A 21695-nucleotide genomic window follows, 5' to 3' on the forward strand; every position below is an offset into this window, starting at 1 on the left:
AGATATGATACTTACTACCACTACCTTTGTACTTAATATTCGGCCACCCAGTACTCGGCATAAATATATTATGATGAACACTGTCACGTAGATGAAACGGATCCAACACAAATGTACGAATTAGAAATAGGTCTTTATTTCTACACAGCGATGGTGTGTAGAGCAAGCACTTAATCAAATCAATCACATTTATGAATGGGAATTAGTATGCACTTTTATGGCAAGAGTATTCGTCGGTATATCAATAGAGAATGTCCAATCTCTGAAGGCGCAGGTGGTACATATACGACCTGGAATAGTTAAGGAATAACAGCAATGATACTTTGATGATTATAGGCTGGATACACTAGGGGGGGTTAATCCGGTCGCTTGTAAGCCGACAGGAATAGGAAGGGGGGGGGGGTAGAATCCGGCTGCCTCATCCGGCCAAGGGTATCCCAGGTGAACCCACTGTAGTGCCGTTCAATGCGCCGGCGATCCTTGGACCACAGATGAAAGCAGATGGACTCTTTGTGGGCCGGCGTCCTCCGGTCCACGGAGGAGAGACGTGAAGCGACCTCGTCTTGCAGAGCGTCTCCTCACCTTGCGTCCTCTCCAGGGGGGGGGGGTTCCAACACACGGCAGTGTCGGGGGTCTTTATCCATGGAATAATCAACGTATACAAAGCATAATCCGTGCCTGGGAAGGCGGGCTGTCGTCGGTAGAATAATCCGGTATACAGGTCCACTCGCTCGTCGGCTCTGGGGCTCCTCGGGTGCAATCTCACATGGAGTCGATCATCCTGGTTAAGCAGCCAGCTCTCTGCCCGAAACGATGGGGTACTGACTACGGTAGTATTCTCACCGCACGAAGCACTATATATTAACAGACTATTATTAGCTTAATAGACTACGTCCAACTCGACGATATAGTGCCAAATATGACTATTCAAATATTGATATACACGATGTCTCAATACCGATGGTAGGCGAACTTGGCCTTACTCCCACACGTGGCGTCGCGGGGAGGCTTTACGTCTGTGACTCTATTGGAGGGTAAGAAACTGGACTGAAAAGGAAGTCCTACTTTAGTAGCGCAGTATATATACGCACTATGAACAAATAGTCCCATTAGTGGTGCGGTAGCCAGATTCCTACGCGGAACTAGGACTTGTTCGTACATGTTGAGCGGTACGCTTGAACTGGGTCTGGGGGGTATGGCAGCCTGGCACCAAGGTCTCGACCAATAGTAGAATGGAGACTATTATGGGATGTTCAGTAGGCTAGAATGGATATTCAATGCATATTGTACAAGGAATATACAAGGGATATCAGGGAATATTAGAGAATATACAAATACAATTAAATATATATATATAAATAAATATATATATTCGGTTTAATCTGGCCCTTCACAACACTAGATGTGTTTATATCTCATTGTGCTGTAGAGATGTACACCTCATCCTAGATGTTTATATCTCATTGTGCTGTAGAGATGTGCACCTCATCCTAGATGTGTTTATATCTCATTGTGCTGTATAGATGTACACCTCATCCTAGATGTGTTTATATCTCATTGTGCTGTATAGATGTACACCTCATCCTAGATGTGTTTATATCTCATTGTGCTGTAGAGATGTACACCTCATCCTAGATGTTTATATCTCATTGTGCTGTAGAGATGTACACCTCATCCTAGATGTGTTTATATCTCATTGTGCTGTAGAGATGTGCACCTCATCCTAGATGTGTTTATATCTCATTGTGCTGTAGAGATGTACACCTCATCCTAGATGTGTTTATATCTCATTGTGCTGTATAGATGTACACCTCATCCTAGATGTGTGTATATCTCATTGTACTGTAGAGATGTACACCTCATCCTAGATGTGTGTATATCTCATTGTACTGTAGAGATGTACACCTCATCCTAGATGTTTATATCTCATTGTGCTGTAGAGATGTGCACCTCATCCTAGATGTGTTTATATCTCATTGTGCTGTAGAGATGTGCACCTCATCCTAGATGTGTTTATATCTCATTGTGCTGTATAGATGTACACCTCATCCTAGATGTGTGTATATCTCATTGTACTGTATACAATACTGTATACTGTACTGAAGGGAAACCGGGCTTTCGCAGTTGCAGCACCGACACTCTGGAACAAGCTCCCACTCAACTTGAAATCTGCAAGCACTCTACAGACCTTTAAGGCCATGCTCAAAACCCACCTTTTCGCCATAAACAATCCATGAGCTAGTTTTGTATTGTAGTATGACTGGTGTATTATGTCTGTCTGTTCTCTATCTGCTTGGTTGGACTGCATGTATTTTTTTCTGTTTTCCTATTGCTCCTGTCTTTTTTGTTTCTCTTTCTTTCCCGGGATGCGCCCCGGGCCGATGTAACTATTGGTTGAGGGGCGCAATATAAATAAATGTATCATATCATATAGATGTACACCTCATTCCAGATGTGTTTATATCTCATTGTTCTGTAGAGATGTACACCTCATCCTAGATGTGTCTATACTGTTTCTCATTGTTGTCTGGGTATCATGAGATGGATTACGTATGAATGACACGTATGGCATGAAATGAATGGACTTTTATTAAAAAATATATATAATACAATAAAATAAAGTCATGAAAACAATAGTCATACATGTTATGATCAAGGATACAAAAAGCAAATTATTGGAGTATTATTCCATTCAGATTTCCACTGAATGGTAATGTGACCAAAAAACAAAACAAAACAGGAAATTGCATTTAATTTACATACAAAATTAACAGATACAATGAAATGGAAAAACAACAATAAAACAAATAAGTGCATGATTTTGAATGTTTCACGTCAGAGTGGAGACATTTCTGTAACACTTTACTCAAAGCATCAGTTGATTAACATTTTGTATAATAAGTGTATTAACCAGCAGATGCTGCTGTAACAGGATTCAGCACCTTGTCCTGCATGAGGCAAATTAGAAATGGTCCAATCACAGCTTTTCTTCTGGGTATTTATAGAGGGTATTGATATAGGTATTGATATAGGGTATTGGTAGAGGGCATGATGACTTACTGTGCAATTTTGAACCGAAAATGTTCTCATACATTTTGGACCTGCCAAATCTTTTTTAATTATAAATTCATGAATCAATAATTGTTTGGGGGAAAAGCAATACTTTATTCCGCACCTTTCTAAAAGCTCTGTGGATGTATACTTTTAATTAAAATGTTTAATGATTACTATTTAATGAAAAATGTTGTCTTTAACTAAATTGCAGGCCTTGCACTCCTTTTCTCCTGCTAGCTTCAAACAGTGGTCCAGGGCCCCATGTTCTCTCCAGGACAGTGTCCTCATTCAGTTGTGAACATGTACCGAACACCTCTCCAAACCCCAGCTGTGCTGTTTAAGTCAAGGGTTACAGAAAAGGAATGATTGAATCCACAAAAAATAATAATAACAAATGGTTTCCTGATAGCATGGACCATGGTAGCGTGGGCCATGGTAGCCATGGACACAGTGTCAATCAATGCAAAGTGTTCTCGTGCAAAAGGTAATAATGGCATGAATGATAATGACAAAATAATGGCAGACAATGATAATACTGTACTGTGGAAAATTACAACTGGAATCTCTTTGTTACTAAGTAGAGTTTCGCATATACCAGGACTTTGTCCTCTGCATTTAACCCATCCTAACTATTAAAATAGTCTCTGGTAGCTTAATAAGTGTATTTCTGTGTGTCCTCTGCATTTAACCCATCCTAACTATTAAAATAGTCTCTGGTAGCTTAATAAGTGTATTTCTGTGTGTCCTCTGCATTTAACCCATCCTAACTATTAAAATAATCTCTGGTAACTAAGTGTCTTCCTGGGTGTCCTCTGCATTTTAACCCATCCTAACTATTACAATAGTCTCTGGTAGCTTAATAAGTGTCCTGTGTCTTCTTCTGTCTCATCGCTCCACAAGTCACAAGTAAAAGTAGTAGTTTAACCTCTATCTAAGTCCTTATCATATTATGGTACCTTTGACCTGAGAGCCCACAGCTGACCGTGAGTTCCCAGTAGTCATATGGTATTGTCTACAATGCTGGTCTAAATATACTGGACTGTTCCCCTGTATCACAAGTAAAACAACTAGTATATGACCATTTGGGATGTTTGTGTTTGTTCAAGGCATTGAATGGTCTGGCCCCTCAGTACCTATAGCTGAACTTCTCCATGTTTGCACCCCAGCTAGAGCACTGAGGTCATCCAATAAAGTACTTTTAGATGTCCCAAGGTTAAAAACAAAAGGCGACCGAGCTTTTGCGGTGGCTGCCCCTAAGTTGTGGAACAGTGGTCCACTGCAAATGAGGTCTGCTCAGGCCTAGAGAGTTTTAAAGCTCAGCTGAAGACTCACTTGTTTTCATTGGCTTTTTGAGGCTTGGTAAGCCCTACATCCCTGGTCATGTCGTGATTGTTGTTAATGTATTGTAGCTTTTGATTTTGTGTATACTGTATTTTGTATTTTTTGTATTTCTCTGTTTTATATTGTAAAGCACTTTGGTGCAACTTCGGTTGGTTTTAAATGTGCTATATAAACAAAGTTGACCTTGACCTTGGAACCTTTAGATCTTACTGCTGAGCCAAGAGTAACATATTGGTTAAGTGCTGTTTCCTATTATCCTATGTGTAGCTGTAATGTGCAGATGTAGTGAACACCCCAGGTAGGGTCAGAGGTCACCTGAGATGAACGTTTAAAGATTAAAGTATCTTGTATCTTGTTGTACTAGGTGGAATGTTACAACCTGACACTAGAGACAGAGAGAGACAGTTGACTCAAGTTGTCTCTTACATGGAAGAAATTAAAGAAAGAAAAAGGCTACATCACTAATGAAATATGGATAACGACTCTATAATTCTATGGTAATTCCAGACACATCAATGTGCAAAATAAATCAGCATTGTTTTGTGGAGAAATGCCGCTTCAGCTTGAGACGCAGCTCAGCACTGTATGCCAGGTTTTCTTTTAGTTCCAGCCATAAATCTGTAATAAAAGCTGTGTTTTTGGTTAGGCGCCTGTTCAAATGTTGGATATTCATAGTGTAGAAGGGCTGAGAACATTATGATGGCTGTTTCCAGGCTCAAATACTGTATGTCTCATACGTTGTTGATCCCATTTGTTACACAGATTTGGTGCAAAATGTTACCATTTCTGACCACTTGATCATTAATTAACATCTAAAATACCACATTAAAACACTAAGATCTTGAAGAACATTGAGACACTAAGACCTCAAGGAACATTAAGACACTAATACCTTGATGAACATTGAGACACTAAGGGCTAGATCCACAAAGAATGGATTGCACGGTGCTACTATAATTGCACCCTTACTTACAATTCATGATGAATTGAAAATGGGGGACCCTGATGTAAACAAGACGAAAGTCTTTCTCTGGTCTGCATCCCCTTAACAATTGTGTGTATTGAGCCGTATTGTATTGTACCCATTCTGCAATCTGTTAATACAATTTTCAATCAATCAATCACCTGTGCATTATTTTGCAAGCATGACGTGATCAGTACCAATAGGTCACCAAGAGGTCGTCTGGTTTCATACGACACCGGTATCTTCCATCTAGCTTTAAGACTGCGCCGCTATAGCCTTTGAAATGCAGTGGTGTCGGCCAGGGGCACAGGCCCTCCTGCGGGGCTCTGAGGCGTAATGTGTGCACTTTAATGCGACGGGAGAGCATTCTTAGAGTTCTGAATGTTACTGAGAGCCAACATGTCACTCTCCTTACTCTGAATGCTCTTGAGAGCCAACATGGCGCTCTCTTTACTCTGGGTGTTCCTGAGAGCCAACATGGCGCTCTCTTTACTCTGGGTGTTCCTGAGAGCCACCATGGCGCTGTCCTCACTCTGGATGCTCTAGAGAGCCAAAATGGCGCTCTCCCCACTCTGGATGCTCTAGAGAGCCAAAATGGCGCTCTCCCCACTCTGGATGCTCCTGAGAGCCAACATGGCGCTGTCCTCACGCTGGATGCTCTAGAGAGCCAAAATGGCGCTCTCCCCACTCTGGATGCTCTTGAGAGCCAACATGGCGCTGTCCTCACGCTGAATGCTCCTCTCTCTGACGCTCCTGACTGGTAGCTCCACCCTCAGCTTCTTCCAGAACCTGGACGTCAGCTCGCTGGACTTGTCTCCCTGCCAGCGGACCAGCACCAGCGCCACCCGAGCCCGCCTCAGCTCCCTGACCCAGCTCTGGCGCCGCAGGGGCCGGTACTGAACCAGGATCACCCGCAGGTGGCCACCCCGCGCCATGCCGTCCAGGCCGGCCTTGAGCTCCAGCAGAGCCTGGGTGCCCTGGGACCCGTACCCAGGGCTCAGGACCACAAGGAGGCGCCGGCTACGCCCAACAAAACTCAGGGTCTCATCTGTGATGGCTGGGGGGGGGACGACGACGACAACGACATTGACTTCAGTGAGGACATTGACTTCAGTGAGGACATTGACTTCAGTGAGGACATTGACTTCAGTGAGGACATTGACTTCAGTGAGGACATTGACTTCAGTGAGGACATTGACTTCAGTGAGGACATTGACATGGGGAGTAGGCCAGGTTGTGCTATGGGTGCTACGGTCTGCGTAGTCTCTGGAACTAATATATTAAGTATATTGGTGATAAATATGACAGCTTTTATACTCACTCACCTCCAGACTTAACGGCACAGTCAAATATATGTGTGGTGTAACTCTCAGATATCAGATGGTGTATAATTATTATTATAGAAATCATCATAATAATTATAATAATATTAATAATAATATTAATAATAATGGCAGTTGTAGTAGTAGTAGTAGTAGTAGTAGTAGTAGTAGTAGAATAGTAGTAGGAGGAGGAGTAGTAGTAATAGTAATAATAATAGTAATATTAATAATAGTATTAGTAGTAGTAGTAATATTAGTAGTAGCAGTAGCAGCAGTAGTAGCAGTGGCAGTAGTAGTAGTATTAGTATTAGTATTAGTAGTAGTAATAGTAGTAGTATTAGTAGTAGTAGTAGTAGTAGTAGTAGTAGTAGTAGTAGTAGTAGTAGTAGTAGTAGTAGCAGTAGCAGTAGCAGTAGCAGTAGTAGTAGTAGTAGTAGTAGTAGCAGTAGCAGTAGCAGTAGCAGTAGTAGTAGTAGTAGTAGTAGTAGTAGTAGTAGTAGTAGTAGTAGCAGTAGTAGTAGTAGTAGTAGTAGTATTAGTAGTAGTAGTAGTAGTAGTAGTAGTAGTAGTAGTAGTAGTAGTAGTAGTAGTAGTAGTAGTAGTAGTAGTAGTAGTAGTAGTAGTATTGTCATACATACTTCCTCCAGGCAGGCTGTCTCTGTCGAAGATACAGACAGTGTATCCCAGGTCGTTCTCCAGAACCTTCTGCAGCGTCGACAGGACAAACTGCTCCTCCTCGCTGTTACGAGCGTACGAGATGTAGATGTCATACTCCTTATTGTCTACAGAAAAGGGTGAAGCAAAGAAAAGGGTGAAGCAAACGGTTTGCTTTGTTCACGGTTTCTCAACTTGACACAAACGTTTTGCAACCTTACTGTGCTAATCTCAAATGTATGAGTGTGAATTGTACATTAGATAGTCAGATAGCCTTCCGTATAACTCTGTCACTATTGCTCAATACTTTCCAAGAAGTATCATCGTTCACTACCACAGTGATCCATCTCAATATATAGACTGTCTCTGGTTTAACTACCACAGTGCTCCATCTCATTATATATAGACTGTCTCTGGATAAACTACCACAGTGATCTGGTGTCTCTGGTTAAACTACCACAGTGCTCTGGTCTCTCTGGTTAAACTACCACAGTGCTCTGGTCTCTCTGGTTAAACTACCACAGTGCACTGGTGTCTCTGGTTAAACTACCACAGTGCTCTGGTCTCTCTGGTGTCTCTGGTTAAACTACCACAGTGCTCTGGTCTCTCTGGTCTCTCTGGTTAAACCACCACAGTGCTCTGGTCTCTCTGGTCTCTGGTTAAACGACCACAGTGCTCTGGTCTCTCTGGTGTCTCTGGTTAAACCACCACAGTGCTCTGGTCTCTCTGGTGTCTCTGGTTAAACCACCACAGTGTCTGGTCTCTCTGGTGTCTCTGGTTAAACCACCACAGTGCTCTGGTCTCTCTGGTGTCTCTGGTTAAACCACCACAGTGCTCTGGTCTCTCTGGTCTCTCTGGTTAAACGGCCACAGTGCTCTGGTCTCTCTGGTGTCTCTGGTTAAACCACCACAGTGCTCTGGTCTCTCTGGTGTCTGGTTACCTGTGTGCCGCTCATCTGTCCCAAACCAGGAGCGGTAGAGCAGCAGCAGCTCCAGCCAGAAGACGTGGTAGACGACAAACATCACCAACATCAGGAACAAGGTCACTCCTAGACCACAGCCTAGCTCCACGGAGGGCAGAGAGACTATCAACGAGAGAGAGAGAGAGAGAGAGAGGGGGGGAGAGAGAGAGAGAGAGAGAGAGAGAGAGAGAGAGAGAGAGAGAGAGAGAGAGAGAGAGAGAGAGAGAGAGAGAGAGAGAGAGAGAGAGAGAGAGAGAGAGAGAGAGAGAGAGAGAGATCTTTAATGTTACGGTAATCTGAATCCAAAAATATGAACTGCATTATAATAATAATAACTGTAATAGTAACTGTAACTGAGGGGTACAATTCCCTGACTGTATTGATAAGTATGGTATCATTAAACCACTACCGTCTTATGTACATTCCTACTGGCCATACAGTACACAGGTATCTTATGATGAACACTTCCCACAATGACTCGGTTCCACACAAAACTGGATTTAAGTATTTATTAGCAGCAAGGATAGTACATAATATACTTTACTTTGGATGCGCTTATAAGGCAAAGGAATGTGCGTAGGCAAATCAATAACGTATGTCCATTCTCATATTACGCAGGAGATAATAATACAACCTGAATCTTAGGAATTATATCTATGGTACTCTGGTAATATAGCGGGAGATACTGGTAGGGTCCCTCCGGTCGTAAGCCAGCAAGGGGAGAGGATTTGTCGGTAGTAGAGTCTGGGTCAACGATGATAAAGAGACTCCAAGTACAGGAGACGGTGCAATAATCTCTTGATCCGCAGACGAATACAGCTGTTCTCCGTAGCATGCAGCTCCGCATGGAAGAAAGCTAGCCGGCCTCAGGCTTCTGAGAGGCGGCTCGACGTGGCTCCTCACAGGGTAAATCCCACACAATTGTGGGTGTCTGCGATTCTCCGCTCCATCAATTACAGGACCAAAAGCAAATATAATCCAGCCGAAAAGGGCTATGCAGTCGTCGGTAGGTTATCCAGTGTACATGATCCACACGGTCCTCGTCTAGGGCCCCTCGGGTGAAAGTGCCAGGGTAAGCAGCCCAGCCTGGATAAGCACTCTAGCTGGTACGAGGAAACGTTGGTGATGCTGGTCACTGTAGAACGGTAGCCGCACGATACACTATACACAAATAGACTATTACTGACTTAATAGAATAAGTCGAACTCGACGGTACAGCGTTAAACTCTGATACTTCAGTTATTAATTCGCACGCGGTCTCAATGCTCTATTTGGGGCCAAACAGGCCATACTTCACCGCACGTTGTATCGTGGGTGAGGCTTCAACTTATTGGGTAACTCTAGACTAAGTGCTTCTGTATTCACCTGTGCCGTATTTATACGTTAGGTGAACAAACTAGTACCAGCTTTATTCCTGTCTCATATCCTTGCGCAGAACCGTTCATGTCCAGACAAGTCCCCGGCGGTGACTTTGAACCAGACCTTGGAGGTATGGCAATGGCGCCTGGTGGACCGCTGTCCAATAGGAGAATGAAATATTATGGTCTGTACTAGGCTAAAGGGATATTCCGTGTATATGTACAAGGAATATACAAGGGATATCAAACGATATACAAATATTATGCAATATATATCAATCAATAAATATATATATTCGGTTTAATCTGATCCTTCGTAACAGTAACTGTAAGAAAACAGCACCACAGTCAGACTATGAATTGGGCTCTAAGCTACTTTAACCCTTTCACTACCACACTACAGAAGGTTAAGCCTTTCACTACCACACCACGGTTAATGGCAGTGAAAGGGTTAACCCTTTGTCGTGTGGCAGTGAAAGGGTTCATCAAAATTGAGTTCTAGAAAAGTGCTATATTAAAATCCCATGTATTATTATAATTATGTATCGTTACTAACATCAGGAGGTCATCAGTAACCGATTATAATGATAGGACTCGGGTTATAAATGGTACTGTAGAAGTGTTAAAAGCAGGGTGTTGGGTCCCTACCCTCCTCCTCCAGCTGGGCGCGCCGCGTGGCGAACCCCCTCTGGTTCCGGACCGAACAGTTCAACTCTCTCTGCAGGTCTGCAGCCTGGAAGTCCTGGATCACCAGCACGCTCTCCTCCTGCCTGTCTCCATAGTCATATAACAGCAGTCTGGGAGAGAGAGATACCTCTGAGAATATATACACACATACATGTAGAGTCTCCATAGTCATATAACAGCAGTCTGGGAGAGAGATACCTCTTAGAATACATACACATGCATGTAGAGTCTCCATAGTCATATAACAGCAGTCTGGGAGAGAGATACCTCTTAGAATACATACACATGCATGTAGAGTCTCCATAGTCATATAACAGCAGCCTGGGAGATACATATACCTCTTAGAATACATACACACATACATGTATAGTCTCCATAGTCATATAACAGCAGTCTGGGAGAGAGAGATACCTCTTAGAATACATACACATGCATGTAGAGCAGGGGTCTCAAACTCGCGGCCCGCGGGCCAATTGCAGCCCGAGGGATGATATTTTGCGGCCCCCTACTTGACATCAAAGTGTAGTGTTAATGCGGCCCGCGCGAAACTGTTTGCCGAGACGTTGCGCGAGAGTTGGAAGTTTTATTTATTTGATCACTTGTAGGCTACCATAGCGCAGGCTCATGACAGCAACGTTATGTTAGTGACTTGGTTGAAACGTGATTCCGGAGTGATATCAAGTAAAGTGGAAGACAAATGCATCCTCGCTATCTCCTCTGACTGCGAGCAGTGCTCTGCATAAGCGGCTGGCTGCACTGCCACACTTTAGTGTCTGTGTCTGTGTCTGTGTACGGGTCTGGTCCAATCACATTCAGCATCCCGTCAGCGTCCCCCCCCTCACCCACAGTCTGCGAATCAGATGCAGAGTAGGGGAGTAGGGCGGGTCTTCAGGGAATGCAAGTCGTCTCTCTCTTTCAGTCCGAGTCAGTTGACAGCGCATCTACAGTAAACTCGCTCCCAGTTTTATCTCCGTGAGATAAATGTAGTTACTAGCCTAGTTTCTAGCCATTTTCAAAGATGGTCAGTAAAAGAAAAGTCGACTGCAATTCAAAGGTGAATGGACTGAAAAATATGCATTCATCCTGAGTCCCAGCACCAAACCAATGTGACTATATGCCAAGAAACGGTAGCTCTTGTGAAGGGTGGCAATTTGAAAAGAATGTATGACTGAGTGATGGAGACCATGTTTGAAGGCAAACAAAAGCAAATCCCCCTCAGATCGCACAGCAACCAGAACAACTGAAATACTGGCTGGTGATTTGATTAAACAGCTTTGTATTAGAATAAAAAAAAATTCACAGTGCATTTCCATAGCTGTGGATGAGTCCACTGACACCACTGAGAAGCCTATGTTCTGAAGAACCATTCATGTTCTGAAGAACTGTTCATGTTCTGAAGAACTGTTCATGTTCTGAAATGTTATTGCTAAGGATTGAGAAGATTGGATCAGTTGTACTTTTTTTTGAATGCTTGAAACCCTTTTTTGTGGAATATTTGATGCGGCCCAGCCTCACCCAGACTCTACCTCCAGCGGCCCCCAGGTAAATTGAGTTTGAGACCCCTGATGTAGAGTCTCCATAGTCATATAACAGCAGTCTGGGAGAGAGAGATACCTCTTAGAATACATACACACATACATGTATAGTCTCCATAGTCATATAACAGCAGTCTGGGAGAGAGAGATACCTCTTAGAATACATACACACATACATGTATAGTCTCCATAGTCATATAACAGCAGTCTGGGAGAGAGAGATACCTCTTAGAATACATACACACATACATGTATAGTCTCCATAGTCATATAACAGCAGTCTGGGAGAGAGAGATACCTCTGAGAATACATACACACATACATGTATAGTCTCCATAGTCATATAACAGCAGTCTGGGAGATACATATACCTCTTAGAATACATATAATACATACTCAAGTCATGAGGAGTGACCTGACTGTTTTGGTAAAAGTCATGAGGAGTGACCTGGCTGTTAAGTCATGAGGAGTGACCTGGCTGTTAAGTCATGAGGAGTGACCTGGCTGTTAAGTCATGAGGAGTGACCTGGCTGTTAAGTCATGAGAAGTGACCTGGCTGGTAAGTCATGAGGAGTGACCTGGCTGTTAAGTCATGAGGAGTGACCTGGTTGTTAAGTCATGAGGAGTGACCTGGCTGTTAAGTCATGAGGAGTGACCTGGTTGTTAAGTCATGAGGAGTGACCTGGCTGTTAAGTCATGAGGAGTGACCTGGCTGTTAAGTCATGAGGAGTGACCTGGCTGTTAAGTCATGAGGAGTGACCTGGTTGTTAAGTCATGAGGAGTGACCTGGCTGTTAAGTCATGAGGAGTGACCTGGTTGTTAAGTCATGAGGAGTGACCTGGCTGTTAAGTCATGAGGAGTGACCTGGTTGTTAAGTCATGAGGAGTGACCTGGCTGTTAAGTCATGAGGAGTGACCTGGCTGGTAAGTCATGAGGAGTGACCTGGCTGGTAAGTCATGAGGAGTGACCTGGCTGTTAAGTCATGAGGAGTGACCTGGCTGTTAAGTCATGAGGAGTGACCTGGCTGTTAAGTCATAAGGAGTGACCTGGCTGTTAAGTCATAAGGAGTGACCTGGCTGTTAAGTCATGAGGAGTGACCTGGCTGTTAAGTCATGAGGAGTGACCTGGCTGTTAAGTCATGAGGAGTGACCTGGCTGTTAAGTCATGAGGAGTGACCTGGCTGGTAAGTCATGAGGAGTGACCTGGCTGGTAAGTCATGAGGAGTGACCTGGCTGGTAAGTCATGAGGAGTGACCTGGCTGGTAAGTCATGAGGAGTGACCTGGCTGTCTTGGTGAAGCGGGCGTCCCCCAGCTGTTCCACGGTCTTGCCGTCGACGCTCCACCACATCTCCCATGGTCCCTCCAGGTAGGGGAACTTGCCTTTGCATTCCAGACGGACCTCTGTGCCTGGTGGTGGGAAGCAAAATCGGATTATAATAATTATTTTTTATTATTTTCATTATTACTATAATTATTATTATTATTGTATTATTTTTATATTATTATTACTGACCAGATCTTCACTTTTATTTTCATGATTTCTATTCCGTTCTAGTATGCCTCCTATCTGATGTTTTTATTCTCTATTTTATTGTCACTTCTATTACCTGTACCTCCCCTCCCCCTGCTGCTATGACACCTGCATTCCCACAAGGGGATTAATAAAGGAACATCTTACTATTATTACTAATATTACTATTATTATTAATTATTATTATTATTATTATTATTATTATTATTATTATTATTATTATTATTATTATTATTATTATTATTATTATTATTAATTATTATTATTATTATTATTATTATTATTATTATTATTATTATTATTATTATTATTATTATTATTATTATTATTATTATTATTATTATTATTATTATTATTATTATTATTAATTAGTATTCATTATTATTAATTATTATTAATTATTATTATTATTATTATTATTATTATTATTATTATTATTATTATTATTATTATTATTATTATTATTATTATTATTATTATTATTATTATTATTATTATTATTATTATTATTATTATTATTATTATTATTATTATTATTATTATTATTATGGTTGCCTTTGGTATTACTAATACTACTACTAGTACTACTATTATTAGTAGTAGTATTAGAATTTATATGTAATTTTTCACAGGGTTAAAGTGTGTCCCCATGTATTTGACCTGTACCTTGTATTTGACCTGTACTTTGTATTTGACCTTTTGTTTTACTTGTACCTTGTGTTTAACCTTTACTTTTAATTGTGTGCTCTTCGTCCCTGTTCTACTCTTATCTGATGAAGCTGCTGTGAACAGAAGTAAACAACTAGAGATGGAGCTACAAAAACATGGGTTTTCACAGAATCGGGGTGATTTCTTCTCACCAGACTATATATAATATTACAACTATCAAGCATGTGTGAGCAAACTGGGAATTACAGGGAGATTTTATGGCATTTTCTGCAGCCCAGATAACGCACTAGGAGGCTGGGACTAGGTATGCTTGTAAACACACTCATTGACACGCGGGAGATAGATGGAGGCGATAAGACTCCAGCGATCAATAATGAGTAACCACGGCAACGAGTCGATCCCCGTGACAACACTGCCCTTGACCAATAACCTCCAGCCGTTATCTGCAGTGATCAATGCGTCTGGTGACAGAGTATAGCCCTGTCTGAAGCCTCTTGGTCCGGAGAGAGGGCTCCTCTTGGGCTGACATGGAGATGTTTTATTTACCACTGGGACCTGGGTTGGAATCCAAGGCGGTTAATACACTTCACAGCCCCCTCTGCTAATCCAGGAACTGAAACAGATGAGCGTCAATCCTTGTATAATGAAGTGGCGTTTTTTTTTCTTTTTCACCAATCGAATCCAGCATGTCCGGGTCGGCGGTACCCGTTCAGAATCTAGACCGAGCAGCACCGGTGCCCCACAGGGCTGTGTCAGCTCACCAACTCTTTTCACTTCATACACAAATACTAATTTATACTCGTAAAATAAATAGCGTACAAGCAGCCAGCTGAGGAACCGTATGTTTAAATCTTCAGATAACACTGCTGTCCTCAGCCTCCTGCACAAAGACCTTCAGCGTATTTCACTGAAATATGAGTGTTGTGTGCAGTGGTGTGATGCCAACCATCTCCCTTTAATAACTGTGAGAATAACTGAGGAGATGACACTGGACCCTAAGGGACAGTGGGGAATCATAGTCCAGTGGTCGTACATAATGAACCAATCAATCAGGTGTGCTCCTACAAGTGCCATGGCATTGGACGGCGCCCTTAGCTGGAAGAGCCATGTTGAAAGATGGTGTTCTCGTTCACATCCGAGACGACGCTTGTTAAGCAGACTCAGGGCGCACGAGGGGGATCAGAGCAGACGTCTCTGCACATATCTCAGCTCGCTCGTCCGGTGCAGACTGCCATGCCGGTTATAGGGAGGGATGAAGACCGGTCCCTCCAGTCAATATACAGTCTGTTCTCAGGTGAGAATTTGTCTGAATATTGTCTGATCCATCTCATCTTGTCCACGCCCAGCATGAGCTCCTACCCTCTGGCAGACGATACAGAGTTCCCCGTTGGAAGCTCAACCCTTTAAAAACTCACCTGTGTCTACAGTGCCTCCATTAAACGGTAGGATCGTGTTGTTCTGAGGCTGCAGGGACTGTGCAACAGATTCATGGTAACCCTTTCACTGCCACACTACCAAAGGGTTAACCCTTTCACTGTGACAATGCAGAAGGTAAAGCCTTTCACTACCACACTACCAAAGGGTTAACCCTTTCACTGTGACAATGCAGAAGGTAAAGCCTTTCACTGCCACACGACAAATGGTTAACCCTTTCACAACCACACTAGAGAAGGTTAACCCTTTCACTACCACACTACAGATGGTTAAGTGTGGTAGTGAAAGGGTTAACCTTCTGTAGTGTGGTAGTGAAAGGGTTAAGATATGCGGTAAATGGACTGCATTTTATATAACAGCTTTTATCCAAAGCTATTTACGACTTACTGTACGCCTCACCTTCACTCATTCACTCACGTGTCTTTGCTCAATGACACTTCAACACGCTGCCAGGGAGGAGCCGGAATCGAACCGGGAGCCTTCTGATTACCAGACGACCGCTCTACCTCCTGAGCCACTGTGGCCCCCAATATGTGTGTGTGGGGTTGTGCAATAGATTCATGATATGATGTCTGGGGTTGTGAAATATGTTGCTTTTCTTAACACTGGTTGTGTAATATGTGTAATTTGTGTAATGTGTGTAAAATGTGTAATTAGTGTTAACACTTTCTGTGCCGGCCGTGTTTTTCCTTTTTACCCCCTTGAATGCCGCCACCAACTTCAATGATAGCGCTCTCATATTTGCAAACGCATAATCTATGTCTTAAATTATGGCTATGTGTCTAATCTGGCCGTCGCTTACAGTATCAATGACTTGTTTGCAGTCAACATTGTCGAAACGGATTGTTTTTTAATGGGTTCATTTCCGTTTTATAGCATTTTGAAAATCGCTAGTTTTTTTTATGTTTCAGGAAAATATAAAGATTCCGTGATAATCGCCCTTTAGTGGAATATTCTGGAATACACAAAAAAACGTTGTAATTTTTCTGCCTATTTATGAATCGTTTTCAAATAAACGCTAGATTATCGATAGTATATGTGTACTTATGCACGCTAGAAAAGCGAGCTGACAAATCGAATCTCTCATTTCCTGATCAGCACACACACACACACACACACACACACACACACACATAGGGCAAACGCTGATATCTCTGTGAAAACAGCTCTGATTATCTCAAGACTGGTAAAATAGATTCCTTACCTCAGATCAGATGTTCTCCAAAAAAAGTATTCCGATTCCTGATCGCCATTCCAAATATCGATCGCGTTTATTGATACAACGCTGCATACTGGAAATATGTATTCCACGCTGTTCTGATGGTCCACAATGAGTAAAATGTGGATTCCGGATTTTTATTTTCTCATCCATTTTCATTGAGTCCATTCCAAAAGGGTGCATTACCATCCGGGAGACGATAGGGGGCGGTATTTTCCCAATGGAGCTCAGAGAGAGTTTGAAGCACTAACGTGATACTAGATTGAAATATAAATTCAAATCGCTAATAAAAAAAAAACTGCTATATCGCGTTGTTGGCAATAAATGGTCGGCATGAACAAACGACATATAGCGTTGTTGGCATTGAAAGTGTTAAGTGTGTAATGTTTGTAATGTGTGTAATATGTGTAATGTGTGTAATATGTGTAATTAGTGTAATGTTTGTAATGTGTGTAATATGTGTTTTAGTGTTAAGTGTGTAATGTGTGTAATGTGTGTAATATGTGTAATTAGTGTAATGTGTGTAATGTTGATAGTACCAGGACCAGTATGTAGTAACAGTACCATGTAGTACCATTATATTGTTAGTACCAGTACCATGTAGTACCAGTATATTGTTAGTACCAGTACCATGTAGTACCAGTATATTGTTAGTACCAGTACCATGACTATTGTTAGTACCAGTACCATGAAGTACCAGTATATTGGTATTCCCAGTACCATGTAGTACCAGTATATTGTTAGTACCAGTACCATGTAGTACCAGTATATTGGTAGTACCAGTACCACGTAGTACCAGTATATTGATATATACATGGACAAGCTACCATTTAAATAAATGGACTTTGTCAAATGGTGACAGAACTACAGATCTTTATATAACTGTGTGTGTGGACGACATGCGAGTGGATTTATCATAATATCAAGGTTGATAATGACCCTGTGAACAGTAATGGTTAAGTTCTGTTGCCAAAATGCACATCTATAGCGGCTGCCATCTTGAGTAAAGAAGTGTATTAGTCTTGGTTTTCATGGAGAGTGTGTTAGCATCACATGGTCGAAACACTGTTTACAACCTTACCAAGAAAATAGTTTAACCTATTAAGCCAGAGCCATTTATTTTCTGAAAATATGCCTAAAAGACATTCACAAAAAGGTAAAGAAACAATATACGTTGTATTTTATGGCAATAATGTTGAGGTTTGTTCGACCCGAAATTCACTTCAATATTTGTAAGTAAAAAATGGTTGCCTTCCTATGTCTGCGGCTGGTGTGAGCTGGGTAGTGTAGTTTTATGAAATGAAGACGTCCATCGAAAGCCCTGGTCTCCTCTTTCTTAGGACTACAACGATTTCAGGGGGGCTTTCTGTCCTCGTGTCTAAATCATCCAGTTTCCGATGCAATGCGCTCATATTTCGCTAACACTTTGCTAACAAAATATACACTTTGACTGCTGTTTGGATAGGGTTAGGGTCTTTGCTCTTGGCTACATTTGAAAAAGAAACACAACAGCACTTAATACGGACTGTATTGATCTATTCGTGACGTGAAAGAAATATCTAAGGCTTAAGAGGTTAAGGTAAACAAATGTACATGTACCACGTTCTGCATGCAACCTCACTACGAGTGAAAAAACAAGCAATATTATTTAATTTATTAGCTATGTACTATACTACTATACCTATACTACTACTATGCACTCAAGTTCAACACTGCTAGACTAACAATACTACTTATTCTTAGCTGCCAGAGTTGTACCCTTCCTGCTGAGTGAATATGGGGTAATAGTTTTATTCCATACTGAATACTTTTTGGGTATGAATCCTACCTTGTTTGAGTATGAAGCCTACCTTGCTTGGGCATGAAGCCTACCTTGCTTGGGCATGAAGCCCACCTTGTTTGGGCATGACGCCTACCTTGTTTGGGTATGAAGCCTACCTTGCTTGGGCATGAAGCCTACCTTGTTTGGGTATGAAGCCTACCTTGCTTGGGCATGAAGCCTACCTTGTTTGGGTATGAAGCCTACCTTGTTTGGGTATGAAGCCTACCTTGCTTGGGCATGAAGCCTACCTTGTTTGGGTATGAAGCCTACCTTGCTTGGGTATGAAGCCTACCTTGTTTGGGTATGAATCCTACCTTGTTTGGGTATGACGCCTACCTTGTTTGGGCATGAAGCCTACCTTGTTTGGGTATGAATCCTACCTTGTTTGGGTATGAAGCCTACCTTGCTTGGGTATGAAGCCTACCTTGTTTGGGTATGAAGCCTACCTTGTTTGGGCATGAAGCCTACCTTGTTTGGGCATGAAGCCTACCTTGTGTGGGCATGAAGCCTACCTTGTTTGGGCATGAAGCCTACCTTGTTTGGGTATGAAGCCTACCTTGCTTGGGCATGAAGCCTACCTTGTTTGGGTATGAAGCCTACCTTGTTTGGGTATGAAGCCTACCTTGTTTGGGTATGAAGCCTACCTTGCTTGGGTATGAAGCATACCTTGCTTGGGTATGAAGCCTCCCTTGTTTGGGCATGAAGCCTACCTTGTTTGGGTATGAAGCCTACCTTGCTTGGGCATGAAGCCTACCTTGTTTGGGTATGAAGCCTACCTTGTTTGGGTATGAAGCCTACCTTGTTTGGGTATGAAGCCTACCTTGCTTGGGTATGAAGCCTACCTTGCTTGGGTATGAAGCCTCCCTTGTTTGGGCATGAAGCCTACCTTGTTTAGGCATGAAGCCTACCTTGTTTGGGCATGAAGCCTACCTTGCTTGACTGTGATGACGAGGTCCATGGCGGGGCTCATGATGCTCGGCTCTTTGGGTAAATGCGGGGGGGCTGAGGAAACACAAGGAGATGTACCTGAGTATGTGCCTGAGTAAGGCTTGCTTTGAATAAAGGCTGAATTAGGTCCAATACCGAATTCCTTTCCTTGGCTCTACCCCTAATTTTGGAGTGCCCTCGACTGGGTAGTGGCTACAGATGGGCGTCGATTTTCTAATATTCAAATAATCGTTAAATTCTTTTTTTTAAATCGAATAGTTTATAGGAATATTGTTTTGTCTCCAAAAATATATTTTCCAGTATTTTTACTGGCACCTACATACTGAGAGGGGACCCTATTAACCGCTACACCACTGAACGGCATGCTGGGTACAGATCGCTAGCTGGCCAGGTAGCATAACAGTCTGTGAACAGCTGGGAGAACAGAAAAGAAAGATGAAGAAAGAGAGACTGTTTGAGGATAACAGGTGTATTGTGGGTATTCTTGGAGGAATAACAGGTGTATTGTGGGCATTCTTGGAGGAATAACAGGTGTATTGTGGGCATTCTTGGAGGAATAACAGGTGTATTGTGGGTATTCTTACTGACGGCGGTGACGTTGATCATCCTGGTGAAGGTCAGAGTTCGCCCCTTCCTCTCGTAGGTCACCAGGCAGTAGTACGGGCCGATAAACGACTCCTCCATGACATGGACCACCAGGCTGTCTCCCTTCAGCTCCCTGTTCAGGTGCCATGATGGATGATCATTACACTTCTGATGGGGAAGCACAGAGGAACAGAGCATGAGAACAGAGAGAGGGAGGGAGGGAGGGAGGGAGGGAGGGAGGGAGGGAGGGAGGGAGGGAGGGAGGGAGGGAGGGAGGGAGGGAGGGAGGGAGGGAGGGAGGGAGGGAGGGATTTATTATAATCTTATTAAAATTAACAAGGGGGACTTTTTTAATCCTGTAAAACACTCTTCAGCATATTCCTCTACTTTAACTGGTCCAGCTACTCTTCATCACTAGCTACTCTCCATCACTAGCTACTCTTCATCACTAGCTACTCTTCATTACAAGCTAATCTTCATCACTAGCTACTCTTCATCACTAGCTACTCTTCATCACCGCCTCTTCCACTCTGGTGCTGCACTTGTTTTAAGTGCTTGTTATGTTAAGGGTGTTCGGCTGAAGCCTTCGCTCACAGCACTGTGACCCCGAGTAGATTAGAGCGAAGTGGCCGCCGTGGGTGAACAGCAGAATCGGCTGAGACGTGGAGCTCTAAGCCTGTTTCATGGCACGACCAAGAGACAAGAGACCAAGAGACAAGAGACCAAGAGACCAAGATACAAGAGACCAAGAGACAAGAGACCAAGAGACAAGAGACCAAGAGACAAGAGACCAAGAGACAAGATACCAAGAGACCAAGAGACCAAGAGACCAAGAGACAAGAGACCAAGAGACAAGAGACCAAGAGACAAGAGACCAAGAGACCAAGAAACAAGAGACCAAGAGACAAGAGACCAAGAGACAAGAGACCAAGAGACAAGAGACCAAGAGACAAGCGACCAAGAGACAAGCGACCAAGAGACAAGAGACCAAGAGACAAGAGACCAAGAGACAAGAGACCAAGAGACAAGAGACCAAGAGACAAGCGACCAAGAGACAAGAGACAAGAGACCAAGAGACAAGAGACCAAGAGACAAGAGACCAAGAGACAAGAGACCAAGAGACCAAGAGACAAGAGACCAAGAGACAAGAGACCAAGAGACAAGAGACAAGAGACCAAGAGACCAAGAGACAAGAGACCAAGAGACCAAGAGACAAGAGACCAAGAGACAAGAGACCAAGAGACCAGAGACAAGAGACCAAGAGACAAGAGACCAAGAGACCAAGAGACAAAGAGACCAGAGACAAAGAGACAAGAGACCAAGAGACAAGAGACCAAGAGACCAAGAGACAAGAGACCAAGAGACCAAGAGACAAGAGACCAGAGACCAAGAGACCAAGATACAAGAGACCAAGAGACAAGAGACCAAGAGACAAGAGACAAGAGATCAAGAGACAAGAGAACAAGAGACCAAGAGACAAGAGACCAAGAGACAAGAGACCAGCGACAAGAGACCAAGAGACCAATAGACAAGAGACAAAGAGACAAGATACAAGAGACCAAGAGACCAAGAGACAAGAGACCAAGAGACAAGAGACCAAGAGACAAGAGA

General features: G+C 42.8%; 1 protein-coding gene across 1 annotated transcript in view; it reads right to left on the reverse strand.

The window, feature by feature from the left end:
• Positions 1-21695, reverse strand: part of LOC311224710 (interleukin-1 receptor accessory protein-like) — a gene marked incomplete at both ends in the record, with an annotated part of 59483 nt that overhangs the window by 13506 nt on the left and 24282 nt on the right. The window contains 8 exons of the mRNA XM_084309798.1: positions 5748-5901; positions 6109-6416; positions 7320-7463; positions 8276-8419; positions 10303-10451; positions 13157-13283; positions 19482-19553; positions 20084-20252. Of these exons, the coding sequence (XP_084165924.1) occupies positions 5748-5901; positions 6109-6416; positions 7320-7463; positions 8276-8419; positions 10303-10451; positions 13157-13283; positions 19482-19553; positions 20084-20252 (1267 nt within the window). The remainder of the gene's footprint in view (positions 1-5747; positions 5902-6108; positions 6417-7319; positions 7464-8275; positions 8420-10302; positions 10452-13156; positions 13284-19481; positions 19554-20083; positions 20253-21695) is intronic.

Source organism: Notolepis coatsorum, assembly GCF_963971535.1.
Source record: "Notolepis coatsorum genome assembly, chromosome: 1".
Classification (NCBI taxonomy): domain Eukaryota; kingdom Metazoa; phylum Chordata; class Actinopteri; order Aulopiformes; family Paralepididae; genus Notolepis; species Notolepis coatsorum.